The sequence below is a fragment of the Astyanax mexicanus genome, chromosome 18 (assembly GCF_023375975.1).
Source record: "Astyanax mexicanus isolate ESR-SI-001 chromosome 18, AstMex3_surface, whole genome shotgun sequence".
Lineage (NCBI taxonomy): Eukaryota > Metazoa > Chordata > Actinopteri > Characiformes > Acestrorhamphidae > Astyanax > Astyanax mexicanus.
The window spans coordinates 30,611,507-30,622,445 of record NC_064425.1 but is presented as its reverse complement, the minus strand read 5'-3'; the positions used below and the strand labels follow the sequence as shown (position 1 = coordinate 30,622,445).

The window sequence follows — 10,939 nt, the reverse complement described above, 5'->3', positions numbered from 1 at the left end:
ACCGGGATGGTCCAGGACCCCGATGCCACATCTAAGGTTGAAAAGTATTTGGCATCTCTGACCCTAATGAGTTCTTGCTCCAATTGGGTCATGGGCCATCTAGAAAGTGGGACCTGGCCGTTTAGACGGCAATGGTCAATGGTAAGACGCCATTGGGCTTCAGCACCGGCCAAAGCGGCGCCGAGTAGGTGCTGTTGCATGGTCGGATTATTCCTTTGTCGAACGTAAGCAGGAGCAGCGTCAGGATGCATCGGAATACGAATCATATGGATGTGGGTCAACCCACAATCCATAGAATCTTGAGAAAAAGACATACGATACTTAATGAGCACTGTTCTGAGCTTTTCACGCTCTTCGTCTGATTGCAATGCATCCGCATCTAACAGCATTTGCTGTAGTTGCTTCTCATTTTGGGCAGGTTCCAATTAAAAATTTGTTCCAGCTGAAGTTGGTATTGTTCAAACCCGTGTTAAATCTTTATTCCTGAAGATATCTGCACAAATAGTGTTGTTGTAAAGATTAAGCTTAGTTCTTTCCAAATATGTAAGATACATCCCTGGGGAATGCTCACAGGCTGAGAATTTTAAAGCCAAATCAGCCCATTTTGGGCAGGTTCCAATTAAAAAAATTTCCAGCTGAAGTTGGTATTTTTCAAACCCGTGTTAAATCATTATTCCTGAAGATATCTGCACATTCCTGGATGGCACGGACACTCTTCCTCGTGAGCATCAATACACCGGGCTACCTGTCCAGAATTAAAAAAGAACATGTACCCACTCTCTTGCTCTGCTGTTGCTGCATGGGTCGCTAAGCCCTCCTGTCTAGACACCACTTTACCGTGGTAGTTACAAACAACTTCCCCCAAGGCAAAAGGCCTTGTAACTACAACTCCCCTACCCTTCCCCTCTACATCTGCCACTGCAAGTCCCTTCCACCTCTGCGTCCTGCAAAACTTCTGCAGCTCAGCACTGTCCATGGCATCGTCAATGCCCCCAGATGGCTTCCACTGCTGGACGATGGATGCAGCATCTGGAATGTTGGAAGACCACCCTTGCTTCTCAATCCAGGCCTTGACTCTGGACTCAGAGGGCAGTCTACGGGCAAAGTGCTCTGTGAAGAACGCAAAAAAAACAAAAAATAAATTAGTCAGCAGGTTCAGATGTAACAAATACGATGTGCATTCCAGGTAGAAATTAGAGTTTAGACTAAGACTAGGCTGAGAGATTAATTCTTAAAGACTCACCAAGAACATGCTGCACCCGAAGCTCGAGCTGTTCGCTACGCCAGCGGTCATAGCAGTAGCGTTCGTTCTGCCCAGCCAGGGATACCCGCTTAGACCTCTTGGGTGGCACCCCGTCCAACGTCACTGGATATGACCGGAGCAACTTGTCATATGCAGCTTGGTCGGTCAAGTATGCCACGGAACCCGCAGGGGTGTGGTCGCTCTGGTCACTACTGCAAGTAGAGGAAATGAGAGAAATGATGAGTACAGAAAAAAAATACAAATAGTTGAAAATGTAACCATGCCAGACCATCCTAGTGACAACATGAACAAATACTTACTCTGAATCACCCCGCAGTCTCCTCAGGATCAGGCACGCATCTATCGCTGAGCTTATCTCTCTCATCCGGTAGTGCTTCTCTGCCGTGGCCGTAGAGTGGGTGAGGTAGCCCGCCACCTTGGCCTTGTCAGCATCGGGCATGTCCTTCGTGGCTGTCTCGTACGCCCGTCTGACCATCTGGCTGGTCACCTTCGGCACCTGATACCTGAAAAAGACAATATATTCCTTAATACTCATACATTATTTCCATTATATAATATAAAAACTGAAGCAAGGAAAGAAGAGTATTGCAGAGTTAATTTAGTTCAACTTACTACTTGTGCAGCCGCTCCAGGTCATTGGAGGCGTTGTGGATGTGTCTGCCAGTGGAGGAGATGAAAAACCTCTCATCTGACTCATCGTCATCATCAACGCGCTTCCTCTTCCTTCCCAGCATGACTGGGCGCACCTCAGTGAAGTAGATGTCGAACCACTGTGAAAAGAAACACAAAAACAAAACAACATGCAATTAAAATCTAGCATTATCACAACACAAATCTAAAACCTAATGCCATGTATAACACGACTAAACAAAGACTAAACATCTTACCATCTCCTGTTCCTGGCTCAGAACAAAGGTGGCCACCTGAGTGGCAGCAGTCTTGTGCTCCTTTACTGCTACCGCAACAAAAGCAGGACGAATGTCATCTCTCCTTCGGCTGATCCATTCTGTGACCTAGAGCACACAAACAAGTGATTCATTTGTTAAACTTAGTGAATGATTTAAATACTGAAATCAGAAATAAAGAAAACAAGACAAAAATAAGACTAATAACTAGTTTAGTACTTACAGTCATGTGCTCGACAACTCCAGGTCGCTGGCCCTGCTCCAGAATCACAATGGCCTCTAGGTAATAGAGGACCAGCTGCATCTCTGTCAGGGTCAACTGATGGCCTCCCTCATGCAGCTTCCCAATGACTGCCAGGAAGTCTTTCTTTGCAGCGGCCAGCACGGCAGTGATCTCCGCCGTAGAGAGAACACCCTCCTGGAAGGTGTCGAATCTGTGAAAATAAAGTAGGGTGTTGTTAATAACCTATTATCAATAACTTTATTGTTAAAATTACATGGTGTGTCCGGTCTGTCATTATAATATTCAATAAAGATACTGACCTCTTCCTGGTCGTCTCCTTGCTGACTTGTTTTGACGACGACTTCTGGATGTTCCCCAGGAACCGCAGGTAGTTGGTGCAGTCCTGGTGCAACTCCCTGTCCGTGAAGCACAGGTCAGTGCTGCCCGCGTGGAAATTCAAGAACCTTAAGGAAGAAAAGAAGAAAGGAAAAATCAGTCCCCATCATTCAAATTTAGCAGTGTGTATATGTGTATATATATATATATATATATATATATATATATATAGCATAGTCTATACATCAGGAGTACACTGCTCACCTTTTAACGCTCTTGATGTAATTCTGCACCGTCTGCTTGCAGAGTCCGGCCTCTGAGAGCTTGAGGAAATACTCTCGGGTCTTCTCATGCTGACGGACAAACTGGAGACTGGCCTCCTGGGGGTCCATGTAGTACAGGAACCTGGCAACATTCTCCACCTGGAAAACAGCAGAACATAAGATATTTACTTTAAAACCTGTTGATGTTTAGATGAAATAGATGGAGTAATATGTCCTCTTATAATTATGTAATGACTAATATATTTGCAATATCAACTTTCTTACCTCCTGTTTGAAGTTTTCGTTCGACAAGTCGCTCTGTAGAAACTTGGCGAATTTGGCAAGGAGAATATGGTCAAGCGAGTGCTTCTTGTAGAGGCCCAAACTTGACATCTTTTCCCTAAGGGAAGTTCCCTGCGTGGTGGGATCAGGGCTGTGAAAAAAAAAGAAGAAAAAAAACAAGTATTAGTGAAGTTTTGCACTTCATGAGAAACACAGTGACCTCCTAAAAATCTAAAGGGATTAGGAAAATCAAGAAACGTAAACACTCACCACTGATAGAGTTCCCCAGAGCTTTCTGAGCTGGACTCAGACGGAGCCTCAACTGGCAGTTGGGCTACAGCCGGAACAGCTGGAACAGCAGGAGCAACAGGAGCCGGGTCTTCAGTTGGGATGCCAACCACAGCATTCCCTCTGCTCTGCAGCTCCTCGATCATCCTGTGAGGAATAAAAGACATGTTTACATTTAGCTTTCTTACAATAGAATAAGAAACGTACTTTATGATTTCTAAAAGTAACCATGGTCAGCATCTTACCTGTCAACAGGGTCAGGGCTCTGCACGATCCTGGTGATGAGAGAGTACTCCCAGACACGGCCAGTACGGAGCAAATTGTTGGCAGCTCTCTTGGCAGATTCCACCACAGCCAGAATGTCCGCTTCTGAGGAGTTCTTCATGCAGGATCTTCTGAGGTGAACCGGAAGGCTCCAATGAGTCTTCTTGCACATAGGACACAGGAGGAAGGTCCTATTGCTAGCTGGCCTGTAAAACAGAAACAGAAAAAAAAGAGAAATAGACATTAGATATCTTCACATATTTATTGTCCCTGTAAAGCTAAATTTACATAGAATTGTTCAGCATTACGTGATACTAAAACAAGTAAGGTTCCCTAGCATTTTCCTTGTAGCCAAGTCAGAGATAGTTTACTACAGTAAATCAAAGACAAACTTGTACTTACTCAGCAGAAGCAGCAGCAGAAGAAGAAGAAGCAGCAGAAGAAGCCATCTCAGACAGTCAAGAGGATTCCTGGTCACTGGAGCAGAGAAGGTCAAGGAGGTCAAGGAGGTCGCTGATCTTGGTAGGACAAGGATCAGAGGTGGTTTGGGAGGCTCAAACCAGCTGCTTATATGCTACTGTAAACAAAAGGACACGCCTCCCACTTGACTGGGGTATCACCTGGTTGGATGATGGCTGTGGTCCAGAGGGGGCCAATGAGGTGACAGGTTGAACTCTGAATTGAGGGACAAGTCATATGCTAATTAAGTCAATTCACAGGCTGGGAGACAGCAGGCTGGGTGAGGTGGCAGTGAGAGGCTGGGAGACAGCAACCAGTTCTCAACCTGAGAGTATGGGTACAGGAATTATTCTTACATATTTGGAAAGTACTCATCACAAGCTTTCCATAGGTACCAAACATGTGCCAAGTTGATATATGGGTACTATAGGTTGAGAAGCTGGGAACTGCAACACCAGTGTTGCAGTTCCCAGCCTCTCAACCTGTAACTTCCAGATATATGCACATATTTGGTATCTTTGGAAAGCTTGTGATGAGTACATTCCAAATATGTAAGAATAATTCCTGTAACTTACTCACAGGCTGAGAACTGGTTGCTGTCTCCCAGCCTCTCACTGCCACCTCACAGGCCTCATGGGGGCAGGCCTCATTAGCATGGCCTATCAACTGGCCTGATGTGCCCATTTACAAGCTGGGAGCACAAGTCAGATGCTAATTGAGTCAATTCACAGGCTGGGAGACATTGAGATTGAGAGGCTGGGAACTGCAACCCTGGAGCAACTGCAACTGCAACTGCAACTGCAACCCTGGAGCAACCCTCAACCTGTAACTTCCAGATATATGCACATATTTGGAATCTATGGAAAGCTTGTGATGAGTACATTCACAATATGTAAGAATAATTCCTGTAACATACTCACAAACTGAGATATTTTAGGTCTAATTAGCTAATTTTTGCCAGTTTCTGAATCTATTCCGCCAACATTGGATAGAATAGCAACCCCTGTAAAATCTTTAATTCTACAGAAATATACACAAATGAAGTATTGCTGTAAAGCAAGGGGAGAGTACTTTCCAAATATGTAAGAATCATTCCTGTAACATACTCACAGGCTGAGATATTTAGGGTCAAATTGGCAAGTTGATATATGGTGCTATAGGTTGAGAAGCTGGGAACTGCAACACCAGTGTTGCAGTTCCCAGCCTCTCAACCTGTAACTTCCAGATATATGCACATATTTGGTATCTTTGGAAAGCTTGTGATGAGTACATTCCAAATATGTAAGAATAATTCCTGTAACATACTCACAGGCTGAGAGATTTTAGGTCAAATTAGCCAATTTTTGCCAGGTTCAGAATTGATTCCGCTTAAATTGGTTAGAATGGCAACCCCTGTAAAATCTTTAATTCTACAGAAAAATACACAAATGAAGTATTGCTGTAAAGCAGGGGGTGAGTACTTTCCAAATATGTAAGAATCATTCCTGTAACATACTCAAAGGCTGAGATATTTTAGGTCAAATTATTATATTTTGGGCAGGTTCCAATTTTTATTTTTCCAGCTGAAGTTGGTATTGTTCAAACCCGTGTTAAATCTAGTGTTGTTGTAAAGACTAAGATTAGTTCTTTCCAAATATGTAAGATACATCCCTGGGGAATGCTCACAGGCTGAGAATTTTAAAGCCAAATCAGCCCATTTTGGGCAGGTTCCAATTAAAAAATTTTCCAGCTGAAGTTGGTATTTTTCAAACCCGTGTAAAATATTTACTCCTGAAGATATCTGCACACATCTAGTGTTGTTGTAAAGACTAAGATTAGTTCTTTCCAAATATGTAAGATACATCCCTGGGGAATGCTCACAGGCTGAGAATTTTAAAGCCAAATCAGCCCATTTTGGCTAGGTTCAAAAAAAAAAAATTGTTCCAGCTGAAGTTGGTATTTTTCCAACCCGTGTTAAATCTTTATTCCTGAAGATATCTGCACAAATATAGTGTTGTTGTAAAGATTAAGCTTAGTTCTTTCCAAATATGTAAGATACATCCCTGGGGAATGCTCACAGGCTGAGAATTTTAAAGCCAAATCAGCCCATTTTGGGCAGGTTCCAATTAAAAAATTTTCCAGCTGAAGTTGGTATTTTTCAAACCCGTGTTAAATCTTTATTCCTGAAGATATCTGCACATTCCTGGATGGCACGGACACTCTTCCTCGTGAGCATCAATACACCGGGCTACCTGTCCAGAATTAAAAAAGAACATGTACCCACTCTCTTGCTCTGCTGTTGCTGCATGGGTCGCTAAGCCCTCCTGTCTAGACACCACTTTACCGTGGTAGTTACAAACAACTTCCCCCAAGGCAAAAGGCCTTGTAACTACCACTCCCCTACCCTTCCCCTCTACATCTGCCACTGCAAGTCCCTTCCACCTCTGCGTCCTGCAAAACTTCTGCAGCTCAGCACTGTCCATGGCATCGTCAATGCCCCCAGATGGCTTCCACTGCTGGACGATGGATGCAGCATCTGGAATGTTGGAAGACCACCCTTGCTTCTCAATCCAGGCCTTGACTCTGGACTCAGAGGGCAGTCTACGGGCAAAGTGCTCTGTGAAGAATGCAAAAAAAACAAAAAATAAATTAGTCAGCAGGTTCAGATGTAACAAATACGATGTGCATTCCAGGTAGAAATTAGAGTTTAGACTAAGACTAGGCTGAGAGATTAATTCTTAAAGACTCACCAAGAACATGCTGCACCCGAAGCTCGAGCTGTTCGCTACGCCAGCGGTCATAGCAGTAGCGTTCGTTCTGCCCAGCCAGGGATACCCGCTTAGACCTCTTGGGTGGCACCCCGTCCAACGTCACTGGATATGACCGGAGCAACTTGTCATATGCAGCTTGGTCGGTCAAGTATGCCGCGGAACCCGCAGGGGTGTGGTCGCTCTGGTCACTACTGCAAGTAGAGGAAATGATGAGTACAGAAAAAAAATACAAATAGTTGAAAATGTAACCATGCCAGACCATCCTAGTGACAACATGAACAAATACTTACTCTGAATCACCCCGCAGTCTCCTCAGGATCAGGCACGCATCTATCGCTGAGCTTATCTCTCTCATCCGGTAGTGCTTCTCTGCCGTGGCCGTAGAGTGGGTGAGGTAGCCCGCCACCTTGGCCTTGTCAGCATCGGGCATGTCCTTCGTGGCTGTCTCGTACGCCCGTCTGACCATCTGGCTGGTCACCTTCGGCACCTGATACCTGAAAAAGACAATATATTCCTTAATACTCATACATTATTTCCATTATATAATATAAAAACTGAAGCAAGGAAAGAAGAGTATTGCAGAGTTAATTTAGTTCAACTTACTTCTTGTGCAGCCGCTCCAGGTCATTGGAGGCGTTGTGGATGTGTCTGCCAGTGGAGGAGATGAAAAACCTCTCATCTGACTCATCATCATCATCAACGCGCTTCCTCTTCCTTCCCAGCATGACTGGGCGCACCTCAGTGAAGTAGATGTCGAACCACTGTGAAAAGAAACACAAAAACAAAACAACATGCAATTAAAATCTAGCATTATCACAACACAAATCTAAAACCTAATGCCATGTATAACACGACTAAACAAAGACTAAACATCTTACCATCTCCTGTTCCTGGCTCAGAACAAAGGTGGCCACCTGAGTGGCAGCAGTCTTGTGCTCTTTTACTGCTACCGCAACAAAAGCAGGACGAATGTCATCTCTCCTTCGGCTGATCCATTCTGTGACCTAGAGCACACAAACAAGTGATTCATTTGTTAAACTTAGTGAATGATTTAAATACTGAAATCAGAAATAAAGAAAACAAGACAAAAATAAGACTAATAACTAGTTTAGTACTTACAGTCATGTGCTCGACAACTCCAGGTCGCTGGCCCTGCTCCAGAATCACAATGGCCTCTAGGTAATAGAGGACCAGCTGCATCTCTGTCAGGGTCAACTGATGGCCTCCCTCATGCAGCTTCCCAATGACTGCCAGGAAGTCTTTCTTTGCAGCGGCCAGCACGGCAGTGATCTCCGCCGTAGAGAGAACACCCTCCTGGAAGGTGTCGAATCTGTGAAAATAAAGTAGGGTGTTGTTAATAACCTATTATCAATAACTTTATTGTTAAAATTACATGGTGTGTCCGGTCTGTCATTATAATATTCAATAAAGATACTGACCTCTTCCTGGTCGTCTCCTTGCTGACTTGTTTTGACGACGACTTCTGGATGTTCCCCAGGAACCGCAGGTAGTTGGTGCAGTCCTGGTGCAACTCCCTGTCCGTGAAGCACAGGTCAGTGCTGCCCGCGTGGAAATTCAAGAACCTTAAGGAAGAAAAGAAGAAAGGAAAAATCAGTCCCCATCATTCAAATTTAGCAGTGTGTATATGTATATATATATATATATATATATATATATATATAGCATAGTCTATACATCAGGAGTACACTGCTCACCTTTTAACGCTCTTGATGTAATTCTGCACCGTCTGCTTGCAGAGTCCGGCCTCTGAGAGCTTGAGGAAATACTCTCGGGTCTTCTCATGCTGACGGACAAACTGGAGACTGGCCTCCTGGGGGTCCATGTAGTACAGGAACCTGGCAACATTCTCCACCTGGAAAACAGCAGAACATAAGATATTTACTTTAAAACCTGTTGATGTTTAGATGAAATAGATGGAGTAATATGTCCTCTTATAATTATGTAATGACTAATATATTTGCAATATCAACTTTCTTACCTCCTGTTTGAAGTTTTCGTTCGACAAGTCGCTCTGTAGAAACTTGGCGAATTTGGCAAGGAGAATATGGTCAAGCGAGTGCTTCTTGTAGAGGCCCAAACTTGACATCTTTTCCCTAAGGGAAGTTCCCTGCGTGGTGGGATCAGGGCTGTGAAAAAAAACAAGTATTAGTGAAGTTTTGCACTTCATGAGAAACACAGTGACCTCCTAAAAATCTAAAGGGATTAGGAAAATCAAGAAACGTAAACACTCACCACTGATAGAGTTCCCCAGAGCTTTCTGAGCTGGACTCAGACGGAGCCTCAACTGGCAGTTGGGCTACAGCCGGAACAGCTGGAACAGCAGGAGCAACAGGAGCCGGGTCTTCAGTTGGGATGCCAACCACAGCATTCCCTCTGCTCTGCAGCTCCTCGATCATCCTGTGAGGAATAAAAGACATGTTTACATTTAGCTTTCTTACAATAGAATAAGAAACGTACTTTATGATTTCTAAAAGTAACCATGGTCAGCATCTTACCTGTCAACAGGGTCAGGGCTCTGCACGATCCTGGTGATGAGAGAGTACTCCCAGACACGGCCAGTACGGAGCAAATTGTTGGCAGCTCTCTTGGCAGATTCCACCACAGCCAGAATGTCCGCTTCTGAGGAGTTCTTCATGCAGGATCTTCTGAGGTGAACCGGAAGGCTCCAATGAGTCTTCTTGCACATAGGACACAGGAGGAAGGTCCTATTGCTAGCTGGCCTGTAAAACAGAAACAGAAAAAAAAGAGAAATAGACATTAGATATCTTCACATATTTATTGTCCCTGTAAAGCTAAATTTACATAGAATTGTTCAGCATTACGTGATACTAAAACAAGTAAGGTTCCCATAGCATTTTCCTTGTAGCCAAGTCAGAGATAGTTTACTACAGTAAATCAAAGACAAACTTGTACTTACTCAGCAGAAGCAGCAGCAGAAGAAGAAGAAGCAGCAGAAGAAGCCATCTCAGACAGTCAAGAGGATTCCTGGTCACTGGAGCAGAGAAGGTCAAGGAGGTCAAGGAGGTCGCTGATCTTGGTAGGACAAGGATCAGAGGTGGTTTGGGAGGCTCAAACCAGCTGCTTATATGCTACTGTAAACAAAAGGACACGCCTCCCACTTGACTGGGGTATCACCTGGTTGGATGATGGCTGTGGTCCAGAGGGGGCCAATGAGGTGACAGGTTGAACTCTGAATTGAGGGACAAGTCATATGCTAATTAAGTCAATTCACAGGCTGGGAGACAGCAGGCTGGGTGAGGTGGCAGTGAGAGGCTGGGAGACAGCAACCAGTTCTCAACCTGAGAGTATGGGTACAGGAATTATTCTTACATATTTGGAAAGTACTCATCACAAGCTTTCCATAGGTACCAAACATGTGCCAAGTTGATATATGGGTACTATAGGTTGAGAAGCTGGGAACTGCAACACCAGTGTTGCAGTTCCCAGCCTCTCAACCTGTAACTTCCAGATATATGCACATATTTGGTATCTTTGGAAAGCTTGTGATGAGTACATTCCAAATATGTAAGAATAATTCCTGTAACTTACTCACAGGCTGAGAACTGGTTGCTGTCTCCCAGCCTCTCACTGCCACCTCACAGGCCTCATGGGGGCAGGCCTCATTAGCATGGCCTATCAACTCCACTCCAATCCAATCCACCTTTATTTATATAGCACTTTAACACTTTCGAAGAAAGGACAAAGTGCTGTACATAAAATAAAAGAATAATAAGAATAGAAATAGGTACATACAACAATCAATACAATCAACACTTTAGGTATCAAAAGCTAAGGAGAAGAGGTAGGTTTTAAGAAGCGATTTAAAACTGGATAGTGTGGAGGCCTGTCTGATGTGCAGGGGCAAACTATTCCATAACCTAGGT

At 44.1% G+C, this 10,939-nt stretch overlaps 4 protein-coding genes across 4 annotated transcripts; all 4 read right to left on the bottom strand.

Annotated features, from left to right (window-relative positions):
• Window positions 1–670: 670 nt before the first annotated feature.
• On the bottom strand, window positions 671–1,722 carry LOC125782683 (uncharacterized). The gene is made up of 2 exons (XM_049467445.1): window positions 1,244–1,722; window positions 671–1,110 (listed from the first exon to the last, which is right to left on the bottom strand). The coding sequence occupies exons 1-2, from the start codon at window positions 1,533–1,535 to the stop codon at window positions 671–673; spliced, it is 732 nt and encodes a 243-aa protein (XP_049323402.1). The 5' UTR covers window positions 1,536–1,722.
• Window positions 1,723–2,101: 379 nt separating this feature from the next.
• On the bottom strand, window positions 2,102–3,946 carry LOC125782695 (uncharacterized). Its single transcript, XM_049467462.1, has 7 exons — window positions 3,807–3,946; window positions 3,544–3,708; window positions 3,277–3,424; window positions 2,993–3,150; window positions 2,713–2,856; window positions 2,393–2,603; window positions 2,102–2,277 (listed from the first exon to the last, which is right to left on the bottom strand). Exons 1-7 carry the CDS (start codon window positions 3,944–3,946, stop codon window positions 2,128–2,130), a joined length of 1,116 nt encoding a protein of 371 aa, XP_049323419.1. The 3' UTR covers window positions 2,102–2,127.
• A 2,082-nt stretch (window positions 3,947–6,028) lies between these two features.
• LOC111196956 (uncharacterized) lies at window positions 6,029–8,234 on the bottom strand. The gene is made up of 6 exons (XM_049467444.1): window positions 8,154–8,234; window positions 7,913–8,038; window positions 7,638–7,795; window positions 7,325–7,528; window positions 7,014–7,225; window positions 6,029–6,880 (listed from the first exon to the last, which is right to left on the bottom strand). The coding sequence occupies exons 1-6, from the start codon at window positions 8,232–8,234 to the stop codon at window positions 6,441–6,443; spliced, it is 1,221 nt and encodes a 406-aa protein (XP_049323401.1). The 3' UTR covers window positions 6,029–6,440.
• A 65-nt stretch (window positions 8,235–8,299) lies between these two features.
• Window positions 8,300–9,690, bottom strand: LOC125782696 (uncharacterized). Its single transcript, XM_049467463.1, has 5 exons — window positions 9,551–9,690; window positions 9,288–9,452; window positions 9,034–9,181; window positions 8,750–8,907; window positions 8,300–8,617 (listed from the first exon to the last, which is right to left on the bottom strand). Exons 1-5 carry the CDS (start codon window positions 9,688–9,690, stop codon window positions 8,389–8,391), a joined length of 840 nt encoding a protein of 279 aa, XP_049323420.1. The 3' UTR covers window positions 8,300–8,388.
• Between the last annotated feature and the right edge of the window lie 1,249 nt (window positions 9,691–10,939).

What these genes read in the sequence shown, in the direction of transcription:
- LOC125782696 (XM_049467463.1), bottom strand. Translation starts at nt 9,690, where the DNA reads ATGAAGAACTCCTCAGAAGCGGACATTCTGGCTGTGGTGGAATCTGCC. An exon ending in ACGAAAACTTCAAACAGGAG is followed by an intron (nt 8,908 to 9,033) that starts GTAAGAAAGTTG and finishes GCTGTTTTCCAG; the next exon opens with GTGGAGAATGTTGCCAGGTT. An exon ending in TACATCAAGAGCGTTAAAAG is followed by an intron (nt 8,618 to 8,749) that starts GTGAGCAGTGTA and finishes TTCTTCCTTAAG; the next exon opens with GTTCTTGAATTTCCACGCGG.
- LOC125782683 (XM_049467445.1), bottom strand. Translation starts at nt 1,535, where the DNA reads ATGGTCTGGCATGGTTACATTTTCAACTATTTGTATTTTTTTTCTGTA. An exon ending in TCGGGTGCAGCATGTTCTTG is followed by an intron (nt 1,111 to 1,243) that starts GTGAGTCTTTAA and finishes CGTTCTTCACAG; the next exon opens with AGCACTTTGCCCGTAGACTG.
- LOC125782695 (XM_049467462.1), bottom strand. Translation starts at nt 3,946, where the DNA reads ATGAAGAACTCCTCAGAAGCGGACATTCTGGCTGTGGTGGAATCTGCC. An exon ending in TCTGGGGAACTCTATCAGTG is followed by an intron (nt 3,425 to 3,543) that starts GTGAGTGTTTAC and finishes TTTTTTTCACAG; the next exon opens with CCCTGATCCCACCACGCAGG. An exon ending in TACATCAAGAGCGTTAAAAG is followed by an intron (nt 2,857 to 2,992) that starts GTGAGCAGTGTA and finishes TTCTTCCTTAAG; the next exon opens with GTTCTTGAATTTCCACGCGG.
- LOC111196956 (XM_049467444.1), bottom strand. Translation starts at nt 8,234, where the DNA reads ATGCAGCTGGTCCTCTATTACCTAGAGGCCATTGTGATTCTGGAGCAG. An exon ending in AGACTGCGGGGTGATTCAGA is followed by an intron (nt 7,226 to 7,324) that starts GTAAGTATTTGT and finishes CTCTACTTGCAG; the next exon opens with TAGTGACCAGAGCGACCACA. An exon ending in TCGGGTGCAGCATGTTCTTG is followed by an intron (nt 6,881 to 7,013) that starts GTGAGTCTTTAA and finishes CATTCTTCACAG; the next exon opens with AGCACTTTGCCCGTAGACTG.